The 17473-nt window shown below is 37.1% G+C and overlaps 1 protein-coding gene across 1 annotated transcript; it reads right to left on the reverse strand.

Moving 5' to 3' along the window:
- Positions 1-593: 593 nt before the first annotated feature.
- RpL13A (ribosomal protein L13A) lies at positions 594-9907 on the reverse strand. The gene is made up of 6 exons (XM_067083191.1): positions 9782-9907; positions 2849-2943; positions 2565-2710; positions 1433-1578; positions 833-955; positions 594-697 (listed from the first exon to the last, which is right to left on the reverse strand). Exons 1-6 carry the CDS (start codon positions 9800-9802, stop codon positions 611-613), a joined length of 618 nt encoding a protein of 205 aa, XP_066939292.1. The 5' UTR covers positions 9803-9907; the 3' UTR covers positions 594-610.
- Between the last annotated feature and the right edge of the window lie 7566 nt (positions 9908-17473).

The raw sequence follows: 17473 nt of genomic DNA on the forward strand, positions 1-17473 counted from the left end.
ACTGCGACACTCACCACTTGTTTCCCAGGCACCATTATTAACCGCAAGTTTTCTTCACAGCAATATTCCTGTTGGAAACTAGAGATAAGCAGGAAATTAACAATATGATATTTCAACTCTGTATTGATCACCTTGTATCAAACACTGTATACAATGTTTACTTTCTAGGACCAAACTTGAAAATATACTTACCATTATTAGAGGAAACTATGTCCAATTACTTATAAAATTCTGATCTTTTCCTCCAACACCAAATGTATCCTCTTTGTTAAAGTTAACAGACAACCTTTTATAACACTAAAGAGAAATCTCGTAATGCATTCAAAACTTAATGTACCTTTGTCAATTTCTTAAAAAAAATTGCAAATGGGATACTTAAACACTTGTTCTCAGGTGATCTAACTTACTCCAATCTGAATGAACTAGAATTCTTGAAAAGATAAACTTTCAACAACATGAGCAACAGTTCAAACTGAATGAAAAATACATCACAATTCATCTAATTTATGAAACAAATTAATGTAATTCATCTAATTTATGAAACAAATTAACTGTTAGTACACTGTGCTAGTATGGATAAAAGCAAAACCTCATTCAGACCATCCCTTTATTACAGGTTACAACCATAGCTAACAATGACCTTATCATATTTTGCAATAGCCTTGGTCACTTGTTTGGTTGCTGCTTTCTTCATATCCTGCAAGAAAGAAAGTAATTAGTTTCAAAACATCAAGTTTAATTATTACCAATTAAAAACAATCTTCAGGTTTACATAATTCATCCATTTAGGTTTTTATGGCACAAAGTCAAAGCATTTTTGTTTGAGACAAACCTGTATCTTATGTTTCTTTCTCAGAGAAATGAGGTCCTTGACTTTTCTGCGGGTCTCTAGGGTAGCAACCACCTTTTGGTAGTTCCAGCCAACTTCATGAGACAGCCTGCCCAAATAACAGAACTGGAAAACGAAAATAATTATTACAATTGCTTCAAGTTTAACTATTATCTTCAAATTTCTTGATCAATTACTACTGAGGAGATAAAGCTCTAACCATTTCCTGGACCTCCTCTCCATCCAATCACTCAACATTTTAGTCCCTAACTGCACATGCAACAATGAAATAGGCTTTTTCACTCATAAAAGAATGCTGACACTTTATATTTATCTTTTGTACATTAAGTTGGACTTTAGGAATAGAAAAAAAATCATGTAATAGGTAGAAACAAATGTGTTCATGTTGCTCAATACTCAAAAAGTTTCTCATGCACAGATTATCCATAAGAAACCTAAGCTTGTTATATTCAAGATTTACCTAGACACTTCCATGAATAGTCAAGTTGGATATTCGTCATTTCCTGTTAAGACCGAGTTTCATATTTAAAAGTTTACTAAATATCTCTTATTTAGGTGATTATGAACTTAACGAAAACGTACCTTGCGTCCAGGTTTAAGGCGGTTTATCCTCAAAGCATCTGGGACCACCTGACGTGCAACATGGTCATACGGTCTGGGGATCCCCTCATAGGATCTCAGGTTCTTCAACGCCTTCATTCCACGTGGGGTTTTAATAGGCAACATTCCTATGAAAAATTGATAAATTTAAACCCGATCAAGTACACAGGGAACTAAAATATCACTAACAATAAGTTGACTTGCAAATTTTTTAAGTTAAGACATTCATTAATAAATATAAATTATTCTAAATAAAAATAACTCAGTATGGCATGACAACATTTAGTATCTCACACTTGTAATCAGCAGGCAGTGCTCTCACCACATTCTCACCCCCCAATTTCCAGTGACAAAAAGTAATTACCCAATAAACTCTTTAGACCTAATTTCCAGTCAAGTTCAGGGTGTTGCATCACACTGCTACATAATCACAAATTGTACATAGTATATCCAACTGAAGTCCTAAAGGCTGGGCTATACTATCATCATAAACGATAGGCTACAATTCAAATGACAAATTTTTATCATGACTGGTTTTTGAAAACTAACTTCTTTGCAAATGAAGGAAAAAAAAAAACCCCATGTAAGAGAATAAATGTATCAGCACATACAGTTTTGCAGCATCATGCATCCTCCTAGCAATTGCATTTAAAGAACAAACACTGCTATGTTCTGAACACCAGTAATAATAGTACTGAATAATTTTTTTTATAATAAATGCCCTGAATACATTATATAACAGTTGCAATCCACTTGGCAAACATTTTTTGTTCTTGACAAATAGCCATCCTGAGTACTGATAGAGGGGAGGGGGTAATGTAAGTCAGCTGACAAAAATATTGATTGCAAAAATCCTCAATTGAAGGTTAACACACACTAGAAAGTCAATAACTGGAAAGAAAATAGTGATGAAGAAACAACAGAAAAATACAAGTTTCATTACTGTACTAATGTTTTTAATCAGAGGTTTTGAATGAACCACATATTCATCTGGCAATACCTTTATCACAAGCTTTCTGCTATTTTATAATTGCAATTCTCTGGGTGTTCACGTGGGAAGGGGGTGTAACCTGGCGAACAATAAACAATGATTGAAAAACGAGGGACGTCTCACCTCTTACTGTTCTCTGGAAAATCTTAGCAGGAGAACGGTGATGGAAAGGACCACGCTTGGGGTTCACATTACATCTCTTTTTGAGGAATGACAAATAGTTCAGTTTGTTCCGGAAAAACGATCCGGAGAGCACGATACTTTCACATCTGCAAATTGAACATTTCAAAAAATTCAAAAATAACACTGATTACATCTGCAAGTCTTAAATTATAGCATTCAGATTTTAAACAATATACCGATTCAAAATCTATACCAACCACTCACAACACAATTACTGTACATACCTTACGACAACAACCTGCTGTCCCAGCAGGAGACTTTTGGCAACAAGAGCTGCAAGGCGACCATGTAAATGGCCCCTCCCGTCTATAACGATTGCCTGAAAAAACAGCAATATTTTAAAGCTGCAGCTTACCTTCATTATGGTATAGGAACACTTCAACTTAAAGAACACAACTATAATATGATGGCTTTTTGCTGCCTTATCTTTCCAAGATCTGATGCATTTTTAGATATATGTTTTAAAATAAGAAATATGTAGTTTACTTCTTGCTAAAAAAAATATCAGGATTACATTAAAAGTGGAATGATTTGAAACTGGTCGCAGTAAGCTACACTATAGTGGGGGGTTCATCCCTCACCAAGTAGTGCTCAACATAAAACACAGACTACCCTAGGGTATCACCAAGTAGTGCTTAACATAAAACACAGACTACCCTAGGGTACCCCACAACAGAAGATGCAAACCTTACTTTTCATCATATTAGTTAGCCTAATCTAAAACAATAAATGGTTAAAATCAAATTTCATCTTCTTTCTAAACTACTTCATGTGTTTTGAGTTGATCATGAAAGTGCTAGAACCAGGTCACACTGTATTTAGTTCGGCAATAAGTTCAGGAGGCTGGTTGAATGGCTCTTTAGCAGATGAACATTTTTAATTATTTCTAGAAATGATGAATTTATACAGACCACTTCCATACCCCATTTCTTAACAATACAGAGTTTACAGTCATATCTCATGCTTCAATTTTGGAGGCTGGAACTGGACAGAATGGCTGCATCTAGAACAGAATGTTGATATAGGCAGGCTTTACAATTTATAGTTCTGACTGGTTGATTTTAAATCTACAGGCCTAGGGTGTAACCTTGGTCAACTGTGCACACAACCAGCTGTGCTTAAATTTCCCAACCAAGGCAACACAGTACAGTCATCTTAAACACTAAAGGATCATGGAGCTGCATGACAGCATTTTTTCATTTCAAGGCAGCAAAATGTAAACAGCTCACCTAGGGTATGTCAGGATGTATCTCTCTTGAAACTCTTTGACCTTTTTATAAGCAGGCCATAACCCATGGAAATAACATGAGAAATTCTACACATTTACCATAAGAAATACAGATTACCATATTGTTTACACAAAACACTAATACAAAACAAGTGCTCACATTCTTTTAAACACAATGGTAGTTTTACTTTATACCATTATCACATTTTGGAACTGAAATATCACTAACCTATGTTTTAATGTGCTTTGGATGTTTCTGACATTCGTTTCGTTAGAACATAACCACAAACACATTTATAGACTAGGATACAGGGTCTTATCTTAGTGCACGATATTAGTTTTTAATTCACTAGTTTTGTTTTCCGAAACAAAAACTCATTTACCACTAAGACAACAGACTGTAGGATAAAAGAGTTGTTTCCACAAAACTAACTATTTACAAAACAAATGTCAGAAACGTTCAAAACACATTTAAGACGTACATAAATATTTCCAATCCCAAAATGCAATAGTGGTTTAAAAGTAGGCTTATTTTAAGGAACAGCGCCACACACACATAGTTTGATACATTTTGGAACTAAAAGGTATCTGACTTCTCCTGTACTATTTAGGTTGTTGCAATTTACCATTATTTTTTGGTGGTTGACTGTAACTAACTTGTAATTAACACTGGTCTGGGAAGCAGAGCCCCCAACCTCTGGCTAAGTAACAAACAGCCTGCTAGGGTAGGTTAGTATAGTTCCTCTTATAACAGGTTTCTCTAACCAATACTTTCTTGAACACATGGCTAGTTTTGTTTTGGAACCATTCCATAACAACAAGATGGCTGTGTGGAGTTACCCTGTAGTTTTACCTGGATTTAGGATAAAAGAGTGGGGTCCACAAAATGTAATTCAGTGTTACTTGATGGGGGAGCACAAATGTTCAGGGGACAGCACCCTGTCAGGTTTGGAAAACACATTTAAGGTCAGGACACTGATTTCTAGAAAAGGTTAGGCCCAAAATGCAATCCTGTTTAAACATTCCTTCTTATTTTACTGAACACATTGAAAATGGCATAGCCTACTCTATATGATGCAATACAGGAGAGAAGTTCAAAATTTACTAAAATGAGAAATGTACTCTTTTTTTATTTTTACACAGAAATGTTCTGTGGGACCTCATGTTTATTACCAGTCCTTGGAGATGAACAAAAGAGCAAAGGAATGTGACTGTCCGCAGGATGCAGAATTTGCTGCCAAAAAGCTATAAAAAATGCAACGAAAATAGCTCCATATGTGTTTGATATTTGTAATAAAATCACTGCTGTCTATAAAAAAAAAAAAAAACTACTAACGGTAAGGGGAACCCTGTTGGGAATCGAGGTTTCAGGTGGGGGAAGCAATAGATGGGCATACACCATCCATAATGTATGTATTTCCAGACAAAGGTATGGGATCTCCACAACTTTCGTAATTCCCAATTTACTGACCCGCCACTCTACATACAAAAGGCTACAAACAAAAGGCTGCCACCCATAAAAAGGCTGACTCTACATACAAAAGGCTGACCCGCCACTCTACACACAAAAGGCTGACCCGCCACTCTACACACAAAAGGCTGACCCGCCACTCTACACACAAAAGGCTGACCCGCCACTCTACACACAAAAGGCTGACCCGCCACTCTACACACAAGAGGCCACAACATTCATTTAGTCTACCCTAATGTACCTATGGACACTGCTAGCCTAAGCTACTGCTTACCTACATGAGAAAAAGTAAGTGTTATTGACAGACTGACCTGCCACTCTACATCACATACAGCTACACGTTGTTCCCATCATGGGGACTACAGATCTGTTCAGACATGTGCTTTGTCACTGGCTGTAACCTAACCAAAAATACACCAAATGATTAACCGAACCTAGAATATCGTGTCCTGGCCTAACCTAGCACAACCCTACCTAACCTGACTTAGGGCGCTGTGGCCATTTTACCTGAGGGGGGCTTTGGCCCCCCTGGCCCCCACCGTTTAACCCAGTGAACCCATGGATAAGTCTGTCCCGTTGTTCCGATTGGCTGGACTAACAATCTGTTTGGACACGTGCTTCGGCACTGGCTATGACCTAACCACACAGACCAAAACCCAACCTAATCTAGAATATTGTATTCTTGACCTAACCAAACACAACCCAAGCTAACCTTGCTTAGGGTGGTGTGGCCTGACCTGGCCGGGGGGCAAATAAGAACTCAATTGCGTGGAACAGCCTAGGCTATCGCTTAACGGTAGTAGGTCCAAATCATTATTATTCATTAGGCAATGTTAAAGGCAAAGAAAGAGAACTGCACCGCTTTCCTTACTCAATATCACTGCTGACTGACCACGAGGGTACCAGCCTCCGCTTCTTTGAAGCGATCAGGAGTTCATGAATCGGAAATACTGGGCCCAGGTTCCGGGTCTTATTGTTTTCCGGCCAGGAAAGTAAATCAGAGACGGGGGTGTCAGGTGGCTTTGAGCGGATAGACATTTTATTAAATCCAGAAATGGACATGGAGCAGATTTTAAATATTGCTCAGGAGTTAAATTCATCAGTGGACACAATTTTAGGGAACAATTTTATCATGACACTACATCTTGGCGGTCAAAGACGAAAAGAAAGGTTAACTGAGAGTCAAGGTGTAGGTCTACGAATCATATCAATCAGACATTCTGATTGGTTAGAGATAATTATTCCGTGGCCCGAGGGAATGACCTGGGTCAACGGGGCATACGATTGGATGGAATTAAATTTCCTACGATCAGGTTGGGGCGACATACGGCGGCAGCCTTAGGAACTCCACGTTGAGTGGAGCGCCACACTACGGCCACCTTAAGAACTACGGGAGAGCAGTGCTGCATGGCACCATTCTCGTCAACTGGGTGCTTAGAAAAAGTTGCGTTCCACTGAAAAAATTGACAATCGGCAAATTCACGCAAACTGGCCAGGTAAGTTGAGTTTTGGGTAGATTTCAGCACGCTGAACAACTTTTATTCTATGCAATTTTTCATTTGGAGTCATTGTTAATGAGCTATAGGTGTGTCCCTTCGATAGACAAACTGTCCCGCCCTTTTCCTTAATTTTACCAAATGTTCCACACACTATCCCTAATCTGAAAGATCACTAGGGTAAACATTCTGGACGTGAGACACTGCATAATTCCTCCGCTGTTTGGACACTTCCAGAAAATGCATTTGAACGCGCCCCATCAGCGAGACTTGTGCCCCCTCTACACAACACTCCGAGACCTCTAAGTTCCTATCAAAGTAACAGTTTTCTCCTAAATTACGAAATAATGGCATATTTCCGATTAAAAAGAGGTTCGTTAAGATTTAGCCAACTTACTGGCCATGACGCTCTGCTTCAATTAAAAACTTTTACTGGCCATTTGCACTCTCGAAACTTTAATTAAAACACTTACAATTTAAAGTAAAAGTGGACTGTTAAATCATTGGTGACGCCACCCTCCTCTATATTTGCCTAGAGGTGTCACTTGTGCAAACAAAGGCCATTCTCAACAGCCCATTTGGCATTTAACAAAATATTACTTTAAATTCTTGTTAAATCTGAAAATTATTTGTACCCATACACGCTGACACAGTCCATTTCCCGTGTTAAATCTGAAAAATATTTGTACCCATAGATGCTGACACCGTTTTCTTGACATCAGTGGTGAACGCTGGCGCCTATGGGGCTTGGACGGGGAACTCTTAACGAATTTTCGGGATGCCAGAGCATTAGATAATATTCAAATAACTAGGTAGCTAAATACCAGAATAAGGTTATAAATTGAGTAAATGTATTGTGTTCATTATAATTCACCTGAAAATATTTGAAGTTAGAGCAAACCAGATTCCTGAGACAAATTTCAATGCTTTTGCTGTGAACATTATGATGTAGCTATAGCTATTTTTCGCATTTTCCTATTTTTTTATTTATTAATATATATTACATACAGCATAATATAAATATCACATACACAATGTAAGTTTTGTCAAATATAATGGTGTTTTAAGTAATAATTTTGGATTTAAAACCTTTATTTCATTCCTGTATTTTGACATCATGGCATCTTGACTCTTGTACCAATTGTAGATAAATTGTCACACTCAACTTTCTTGCATTTTTGCCAAAGTGGTAACATTCATATGTACACATCTCAGAAGTATACACAGTAATATGGACTTAAATAAATGAAAAGTCCTAACAACAAAATACTACGTTTCTATCATAAACAATTCACTAATGCGTTGTCCGCTCTCGGATGTTTGTGGTAGCCAGATGTACAATAAGGATGGAAAATTGTTCCCGCCACAGTTTCGCTACTTTGAAGTAAAGTATATACTGCAAACAAATAATCTAACGTATTTTACGTAGTATTTTGGGTGAATTAAGAACATGTGCATAATTACAATCATATAAGCTCTGTGGACCTTCAGTTGTAATGTCACTAAGGATAAAACCTTGGATTAAAGGTAAAAATGCATTTACATTCCACCACATGACAGACGGGAATTCCATGTCTCATATTTTCACTAGAATAGGCAACAAAATATTTTATCGTGCTGATTACAACTAAAATCTTGAGTAATATCTATAAACATTACATATATACGCAGTTAGTATTCAGGAAGGAAGTGTCCAATCGCCATTGATTTTGTCTCGGTATTTGGGAGGACGCCATATTGGATTCAAAATTGCCTTCAACACCTAATTTACGAAGACTCCACATGCTTATTTTAGTTCGTATGGCAGTTTCCAAAAACTCATTTTGTTAATGAAGCTAAAATCTTTTGAAAGGTTTTCTTAAAGGTTTAATTTTTTTTATTTCTCCAATTAAATATCGAGTGAAACGTGAAAATTCTGCCACCCATGTTTTACGCCCCATTGTTTTATCCTACTGCAGGAATTATTCACTTTCGTTCCCACCCCGCCAAAAACCCCACTTAACCAACATGGTCCCACGAATTGTAGGATGGAAGGGTGAGGTCCATAATCTCATGGTACTCGTTTCTGATCCAAATGAGGGCTAGGCCTAATACTAGCCTAAGCACGACGAAAGTGATTCATCTACACTGTTGGGAAGTGTTCAGTATTAGTCTGGGGGTCAAATGTATATCGCGTTGTTTACAGCAGTACTAGCCATTCGGGAATCAAATGTCCCTGAGTGCATTTTGCACGACGTCGTTAGAAAAAATCCTCAATTATTTACATATACATTTTTTATTGTGATATTAGTTTGCAAAAATTATGTATAGCATAGAGAATATTTCTACCTTCATTTTTTATAAAGATTCGACGAGACAAAAAATCGAGCAGGGATGTTGGGACCGGAAACGAATATAAGCCTCATTTGCCATAAATGTTCAAAGCATACCAAAAAAAAAAATATTTATAAATCCATGGCTTTGGGTAAAATAACACCCGAGACAACAGACTGTTATAATCCGCTAAACCCAATTTGCATGAGACTTAACCTTCCAATGGTGCGGCCTAGGGTAGGTTACCATCTATTGTCTATAGTTCTCTTTACCCTAGAATATCCGTCTTCAGTTATCCTCACATTTTATCCTTAAAGGTCGAGAGGGCTTTAATGAAGCCTATTTCAGCAAAGCAATATTTTAAGCATAAAATAACCCAGCAATGGACATGGACAATTACAGCAACATAAATATATTCAACGATAAAATGCTTTCCCAACAATAACGCTTCACGTATGTCAACCATCGGCGACAACAGCCTGCCATGCTTTCGGCCTCCCAGTAAATACATCTTATTTTAATAAAAATGACATAATTATAACGTCAACTAAATTCACAAAATAATCCAATCACTTCTTCAACCTACATTCTTTAAGTTAAAAGTATTTCGAAGGGTGTATAAAGCAAGCGTGCCTTAAAATTCACTCACCTTCTCTAACCGACGAGGCATTCTAACGTGATGTTAAGAGAAAAGAAATATGGTGGACCGACTCTGTGTCGTTACGCCTTCGACAAGAATTTTGAATCGTGGTAATTGAGTATTCGTATAATTCGTTACAAAATCGTAAATTTAGGCAAATTTATCATATAATATTTAATTTATATATTTAATAAATATATAATATAAATTAAATTATTTATTTGTGATTTTGAGATATTAATATTGTTGCAAATGAATGGGCCATTTCAATGACGTCATCCCACACACACGCAGGGAATGCGATTGTCGAGAGTCTATAAAAACTATACCCTTTGTGATTTTGATCAATTTCGAAACTTGAACAAGACATAGTAGATAAAAATAAAGAAGAGATTCACAAGGAAGTATGCACGACTCACTTCTGTTTTGTGCTTACAAAATTAAGTTGCCCCACCTATTTCAGGAGACGTGGGGTGGACTTTAAGCCTTTCGCTGACGAGATGCAAATTTATCTGACTTAAGCAATGTCGAAAAACAACAAATGAGAAACTGGATGAGATTATGGGTAATATTAAGGAATGGGTGGAAATGAAGCAGTCTAAACGGAATGACGATAAGACTGAACGTCTGATAGTTTAAAAAAAGATTAATCTTTGGACAATGGAGTTACATTTCGGGCCTCGGCGTTCTGGGTACTATAATTGATACGTAGAAATCAGTGAAAGATTTGTAAGTGATAAATTTGTGAAAGTGGCGGGATACCATCTGACAAAAATTACATCGATAAAAGAATGCTTAGACGAGCATTCTTTTATCGATGTAATTTTTGTCAGATGGTATCCAGCCACTTTCACAAATTTATCACTTACAAATCTTTCCTACCAAATTTCCAACTGGAGAAGATGCAAATTGTGAATAGACTTGCAAGATTAATTAAGGGACCATGTGAAATGTTAATAGACGTTTAGCCTATTACAACTGTTATAAGCCTGGAGCATGGTGCCGAGCTGTCTAGGATAGAAACCCCTTAATAAAAGTTGCATATGGGCTTTAGAACCTCTGAAAATTCTGACCAAAGGTTGTTCATTTAATGACCTATGAAAATGCGCTGATAATCAAAAAGATATTAAAACTATTCCTGTTATGTGACTGCTACACCAGAGCAAACAGATTAGTGATGCTTAGCCTACTTAATTGATCTTAGATATTAGGCACTGCAGAGCTCTTCGAGCCGAGAATTTAAAAAAAAAAAAAGTGAAGACGTAATATGCAGCTTAGATACAGTAAGGTTGAAATAGTAGGTGAGGGAAAAAAAAGTATATTAAGAGAAATCGTGGTATAACGATGAAGAAAAATCAGAAATAAACTATAGGGCTAAAGCAATCAAGTAAAAAATTTGACGATAGAAGGATAAACGAGGGAAAGTTTATAAACTGTTTATTATTTGAAGAAGATTACTGAAGACCCTCGATATTCCTTGTAGTCCTAAAGTCTTAGATTCTTCGACAACCTTCCTAGGAATGCAAAAATCACTGCTCTCCCGTTTATTTTTCGGGCATTCTTGATTATCTAAATCCTCTATGCCATTGCTGTTACTTGAATAGACATTTCTGCATGGTTTCTTGAATGTAATTAATGTGTACTTCATTTATTTTGTTATTCTTATAAAAAGCCTCTACGATGACTAATTCAAACGTTCACATTTACTTTTATTTACTTGGTTTACATTTGCTAGATATTCAGGGAGAATACTAACCTGTTCTTGTGTTCCTTACGATTTAATATTTAACTGGAGCATTTAAATTAATGGTTGTTCTCTGTCAACATCATTGTACTTTCTAGTTTACTTCATGTTTAGCAGTGTACATATGGTTTTTTTATGGAAGTTTTCATGTCTATTTATTTTGCTAATGTCTAAATTTCCGACATCTGTCGTATTCTAATTCCCTCTTGATCTATGGTGAACATTTAATGACAGTTTCTTATCTTAGGTTTTCGGATTTAATGTTTTAACTTCAGTGAGGCCTTTTCCACCTTAATCAGACATCTAAGACACGAATTCATGTTTTCCGTTCATGCTATGAAGTTCCCTTCTTCTTCTTCTTCTTCTTCTTCTTTTTTTCTTCTTCTTCTTCTTCTTCTTCATCGAGTGTAACGTTTTCTATCATACCCTTCGGAGTATTTCCTTCCTTTTCAGTGCCAGAATACCTTGAATCCAGCTAGTGTTTTATTGATGCTCTTTCTCGGTATGTTTAGATTTGACGATTAAAATATTCTTTGCTGAAAATAGTACAATATCTTTAAAAACTGTTTGTTAACACATGATTTAACTTGGTGTCTCATCATATTTAACTAAGGTTTTTAGTCATACTGATTGCTACCGATTTAAAGTCACAACGTCCACTGGTCACTAAACACGACTTAAAGTACACGAATAGGCCCAAATCATACTTTTAATACAGACACTTGTGTAAGAGTTATGATCGATCAGGATGATGAAATATGTTGAAGCTCGATGCCCGCCTGAGGGGAGGGTGGCTTGGGGTAGGCCTAAACGTTGAGCCTAGTTCCTCTGGCGTCTTGTCTCAGGGGTGGGACCCTGACTGGTGGTGTTCTCATTACGAGATGCTGTTATTGTTGCCAAATTGTTCCCTAATATTCATTGTTTCTCGATATATAGGGCTTCTAGAATGCAGAGCGGTGGCTGTCCTAGGCACTGTCAGTTATGTTTATACTAGATATCAAGTCCGGATGGGTTGGTCTAGGATTATGTTGTTCCTCAAAATGCCTGCTTATGTCATCTTCTTGAACTTGATTTGAAATCCTCTTGCTGTGACTTATCGTCGTCATTTCAGCATAAGAGCCTAGGAAGCTCTAGAATGACCTTAGAATGGTAGACGACGCTCATTTTTTTTTTTTTTGATGTCTGGTGGTAATTGATAGATTCTTGACCACAGCACCTCCAGTAAGCGTTCTTTGTGCCTGTCTAATACTTTTTACTCTAACTTTTAGAGACTTTATTCTCCATGCTGTGGGAGGGCAAGGTTTGAAAACGAACAAGAGGACTAGTGAGGGACTCTGGACTCTGATCTACCAACCGAGCCAAAAAGGCGCTATGAGAGTTTATCCGAAATACTGACAGCATCGTTAAATGAATACCATAAATGGCTAACAATATATATTATGAGATTTGTACATCACGTTAGGAAAAAGGCTGTGCACTGTTCCTCCTACGAAATACGAAAAGTAAACAAAAATCTTCATAATGAAATAAAAGACAAAATATTACTTAATAGCTACTGACGTATTGGAAATTATGAAATATATCGATTTTCTTGGCAGGATGCTGTATAACAAGACATCAAAAAGTGTAATGAAAGCTCAATGTCCTTTTTCGTTGAATCATATGATCGATTCCCCTTCATATTTCTTAACTAACATTTGCCTTACAATGTACCGTTTACTTACTATATTTGAGGACACGGAAGCACTGGTATACGAGTTTGCAAAAATCGGGTCATGCCCATTTCAAGTGAGCTTCCATAGTTTCTGTTAAAGCAAGAGTTGAGTAGGAAATATGCATCTTGTGGGGAAACACATGACCTCATGGTAAGAGAGTTGAAATGGATCCGGATTGCAAATAGTACACTAAAATAGGCTTAATAGCTACCTAAATGGTGAAACTTCTCAGGTTCGAACGGAAGTATGCAAATGCAAAGAAAAAACAAAACTGCCAAGAGGAGTGCCACAAGGCTGCATTTTGGGATCTACATTATTCTGGATAGAAACCGTCAAACTGTTATGAATTGAATTAAGATAAATTTTTCGCAAGTTTTATCTAAAACTGAAGATATGTCCAAAATAAAGAATACATTGAAAAAAAGTTAAGTATATCTTAGTTTAACCAGACCACTGAGCTGATTAACAGCTCTCTTAGGGCTGGCCCGAAGGATTAGATTTATTTTACGTGGCTAAGAACCAACTGGTTACCTAGCAACGGGACCTACAGCTTATTGTGGAATCCGAACCACATTATGACGAGAAATGAATTTCTATCACCAGAAATAAATTTCTCTAATTCTTCATTGGCCGGTCGGAGAGTCGAACACTGGGCCAACAGCGTGCTAGCTGAGAGCTCTACCCAACCCTCCAATGAAGAACTAGAATACATTGAAGGGTAAGGTACTGAAATGGGTAGACAGGTAGACTGAAATAAATGAAAAAAATTTGTATGGATAGAGTAAGAAAGAAACTTAAAGTCTTGATATCAACAATAATAAATAACACTGATGAGCTTATAGGAAAGGCAGCGGGGAATTGTAAAAATGGGTAAACACATTCTTACAAAATATAGTGAAAGTAAGACATCATCGCCTTGAAAATGTAGGTTTCGTAAATAGATGTTCAAGTACACAGACATTACAAAATGGTTACACATAACTATGCACTGACAAGAATCGACCAACGTGACGCTCTCTCTATAATGGAGTACCTAATTACTTTCAAACGAAGTTACAAGTTTATTAGGCAAACAAATTCCTCAGACTGAGTCATGCTTATCATATATGAGTTTCACCGGCCGTCTGTTATGGCAAGAACTGAATATCGAATGGAACTCTTGATGTTAAGACAATTAAAAAATAGGCAACGGGAAAATCTAAGACCTTCTAGAGCATTGATACATCACTGAAATTATAAATGAATAACGATTCATGGAGTCAAAATGCAACAAAGATATTGGAAAAGGACTTTTAAACAGAATGTGACATCCAGCCTATTCCATGACATACCCCAGAACTACAGCAGAAAGATGTAAAAACTCGAAAATATTCAAGATGGAATAAAAATGTATCTTTTTCAAGAAGCTATGACCAAGTAAAGAATTTGTCCTATTTAAGAAAACCTTAAAAAGATTAGAATGTGTTATGACTCATAATACTACCACTAATGAATGTCCAAAATATCCGAGAGATTTGCTGTACCTTGCTTTAAATGCTTTTAAATGTTGCGATCCAAGATGTACTTTCAAATGTTAGTCCTAAAGCCTTTAAGTTTGCAGACCTATGATGTTCAAAGCCCCACTTGGTATGGGGAGGGATGAGGATGCAAAGATTTTCGATAAGTATAATACTCCTCAAGAATGTTAGATTAGCGAGGAGCTGTCAATATGGAATACGCCTAATGATTCTCCATGTCTCTGCATTTGCATGTATATATATGACCAAAAATGTGCGGGAATTACTGGGTGCCTCGGATGGAGTGGATCAATTAAAAGGGCTATAAATGGTAACAGAGCATAAGTAACTGCTATATAATTTTGAACAATTTAAGGATGTTATACTTTGTTCGTTAACGAACAACCGCTAGTTGTTCAGAAAGTATACACCCACCACAGAAACGGATGTCGCCTCGCCAAACCTTGCTGGGAGAGATCATGTCCTTCTTCCTCTGAACGGTAGCTGAAGTTCCAACTACCAATGCATAGTTACGATGGTTCGAATGAGAGGAGGAGGGAAATTACCAAATTCAGACAAAAAAAAGTGCAATAATGACTGAAATATATTTCAAGGAGAGAGAGAGAGAAGTTTTATTCTTTTAAGAAATGTAATCGTATTTTATTTCGATGTTAATTATCTCTTTTAAGCACCGAACACGTGGGGGGTGGGGTAGGGGGATATTATGATAAGGAGGTTAAAGGTGATGGGCAATGGGGTTATGTTAAGGTGATGGGCAATGGGGTTATCAACATATTTGAAGTGGCGATATTAATACCCTTATTGATAACAGTTAATATCAATTATTCCAATTCGCCATGAAGACATAGATATGTATCATTATAGCATTACTTATATCATCGTTTACGTTCTGAATAGTTTTGAGGGAAAGTGGGGGGACATGGTTTTCCGACGAGGGAGTTTGCGACACAGCCATGGACGATGCGTCTCCCACAAGCCAGTAGCTGAGTAGTTTTGACGGCTGGGGATTTGCAGACTCTGTGTAACTTTAATAGCTGGTAAACATCCTCAAAGTCGCCCTCGAAATCGTCCTCGAGGTCGTCCTCAAGCTCAATCTCGAAGTCGTCCTCTAGCTCGCCCTCGAAGTCGTACTCGAGCCCATCCTCGATGTCGTCCTCGATGTCGACCTCGAAGTCGACCTCGTGGCCGTCCACGAAGTCGACCTCGTGGTCGTCCTCGAAGTCGCCCTCAAGCTCGTCCTCGAAGTCGTCATCGAGGTCGTCCTCGAGGTCAACCTCGAGGTCGACATCGAAGTCGACATCTAGCTCGATCTCGAAGTCAACCTTGAGGTCCTCCTGAAAGTCATCCTTGAGGTCGTCCTCGAAGTCGTCCTGGAGGTCGTCTTCGAAGTCGATCTTGTGGTCGTCCTAAAGGTCGTCTTCGAGTCGACCTCGCCGTCGTCGTCCTTTCGACCTCGCCGTCGTCGTCGTCGACGTTGACCGTCGACGTCGTTTTCGTCGTCGACCTCGTCGTCGTCGACTTTGTCGGCGACGTCGTCGACCTCGTCGTCGTCGTCGTTTGCGTCGTCGACTTCGTCGTCGTCGTCGACCTCGTTGTCGTCGTCGACCTCGTCGTCGACGTATTATTAGTATAATTATTATCATTTTATATAATTATTACCATTATTATTATTTTATTATTATTATTATTATTATTATTATTATTATTATTATTATATTGAGATTTGCTTTTTCCACTTTTCGTATTTAGCCCTCTGAACCAGACTCACTGTAACCCAAACTTAGGTCTCTAGCTGAAAATTAATAGTATGCAATCTGTTCTTTAACTGTTACCATTTTTAATATTATTTTACTATTATTCACTGTCATTACTATTATTATGAATATACTATTTTACAACTACTTCAGCAACTGCGTGGATATTGCTAATTATCATTTTTCTACTTCAGCAACTGCGTGGAAATTGCTAATTATCATTTTTATAATTTTAGCTCTTGTATCTAGACTGTGTGTATTGTAATGCCTCTACTTTGTATATTTCATGTTATGGCCCTGAGATGAAATAAAGGATATTATTATTATTATTATTATTATTATTATTATTATTATTATTATTATTATTATTATTATTATTTTCTGTTGTCTACACTTTGTATATTCCATGTATGTGGCCCTGAGCTGAAATTAAGGATATTATTATTACTATTAATTTCTGTTGTCTCTACTTTGTACAATACACTACCGTACAATTTCTGGCAGGACAGTTAAGAACAAAGAGAACCTGTCATTGATAATAAGTGACGCAATGTTCATGAATGATGTTTTTGTTTACGATGCACACCTGGCAAAATCTGTGCGACAAAAATGCAGCCCATCAACGTAATTTAAGCCTCCAGACCTTGTTGAAGATTCTTACTGAAAGTCTCTGAAAATAAAAATGAGAACATTTTGCAGATAATGCCATATGTTCTGTTTATTCGACTCTCTTTCCCTTTTTTCATTACTGCAATAAATCTTAAACGGGATTGAGCAATTTCTCTCCAAGGAAATAAATAGGAAAAGATATAAAGGGAATCTTTCTGAATAGAGCAAAATGCATACGCCACATCCATGGTTAAAAAATATAACAATCCATATCTTTGTTATTACAGTTCATTTGAGACTACGTCCAAAAGAAATAATCAAATGAACAATAAATTTGAGAAGCACTACAATAAGTGAACATA

This window comes from Macrobrachium rosenbergii, chromosome 40 (assembly GCF_040412425.1).
Source record: "Macrobrachium rosenbergii isolate ZJJX-2024 chromosome 40, ASM4041242v1, whole genome shotgun sequence".
Lineage (NCBI taxonomy): Eukaryota > Metazoa > Arthropoda > Malacostraca > Decapoda > Palaemonidae > Macrobrachium > Macrobrachium rosenbergii.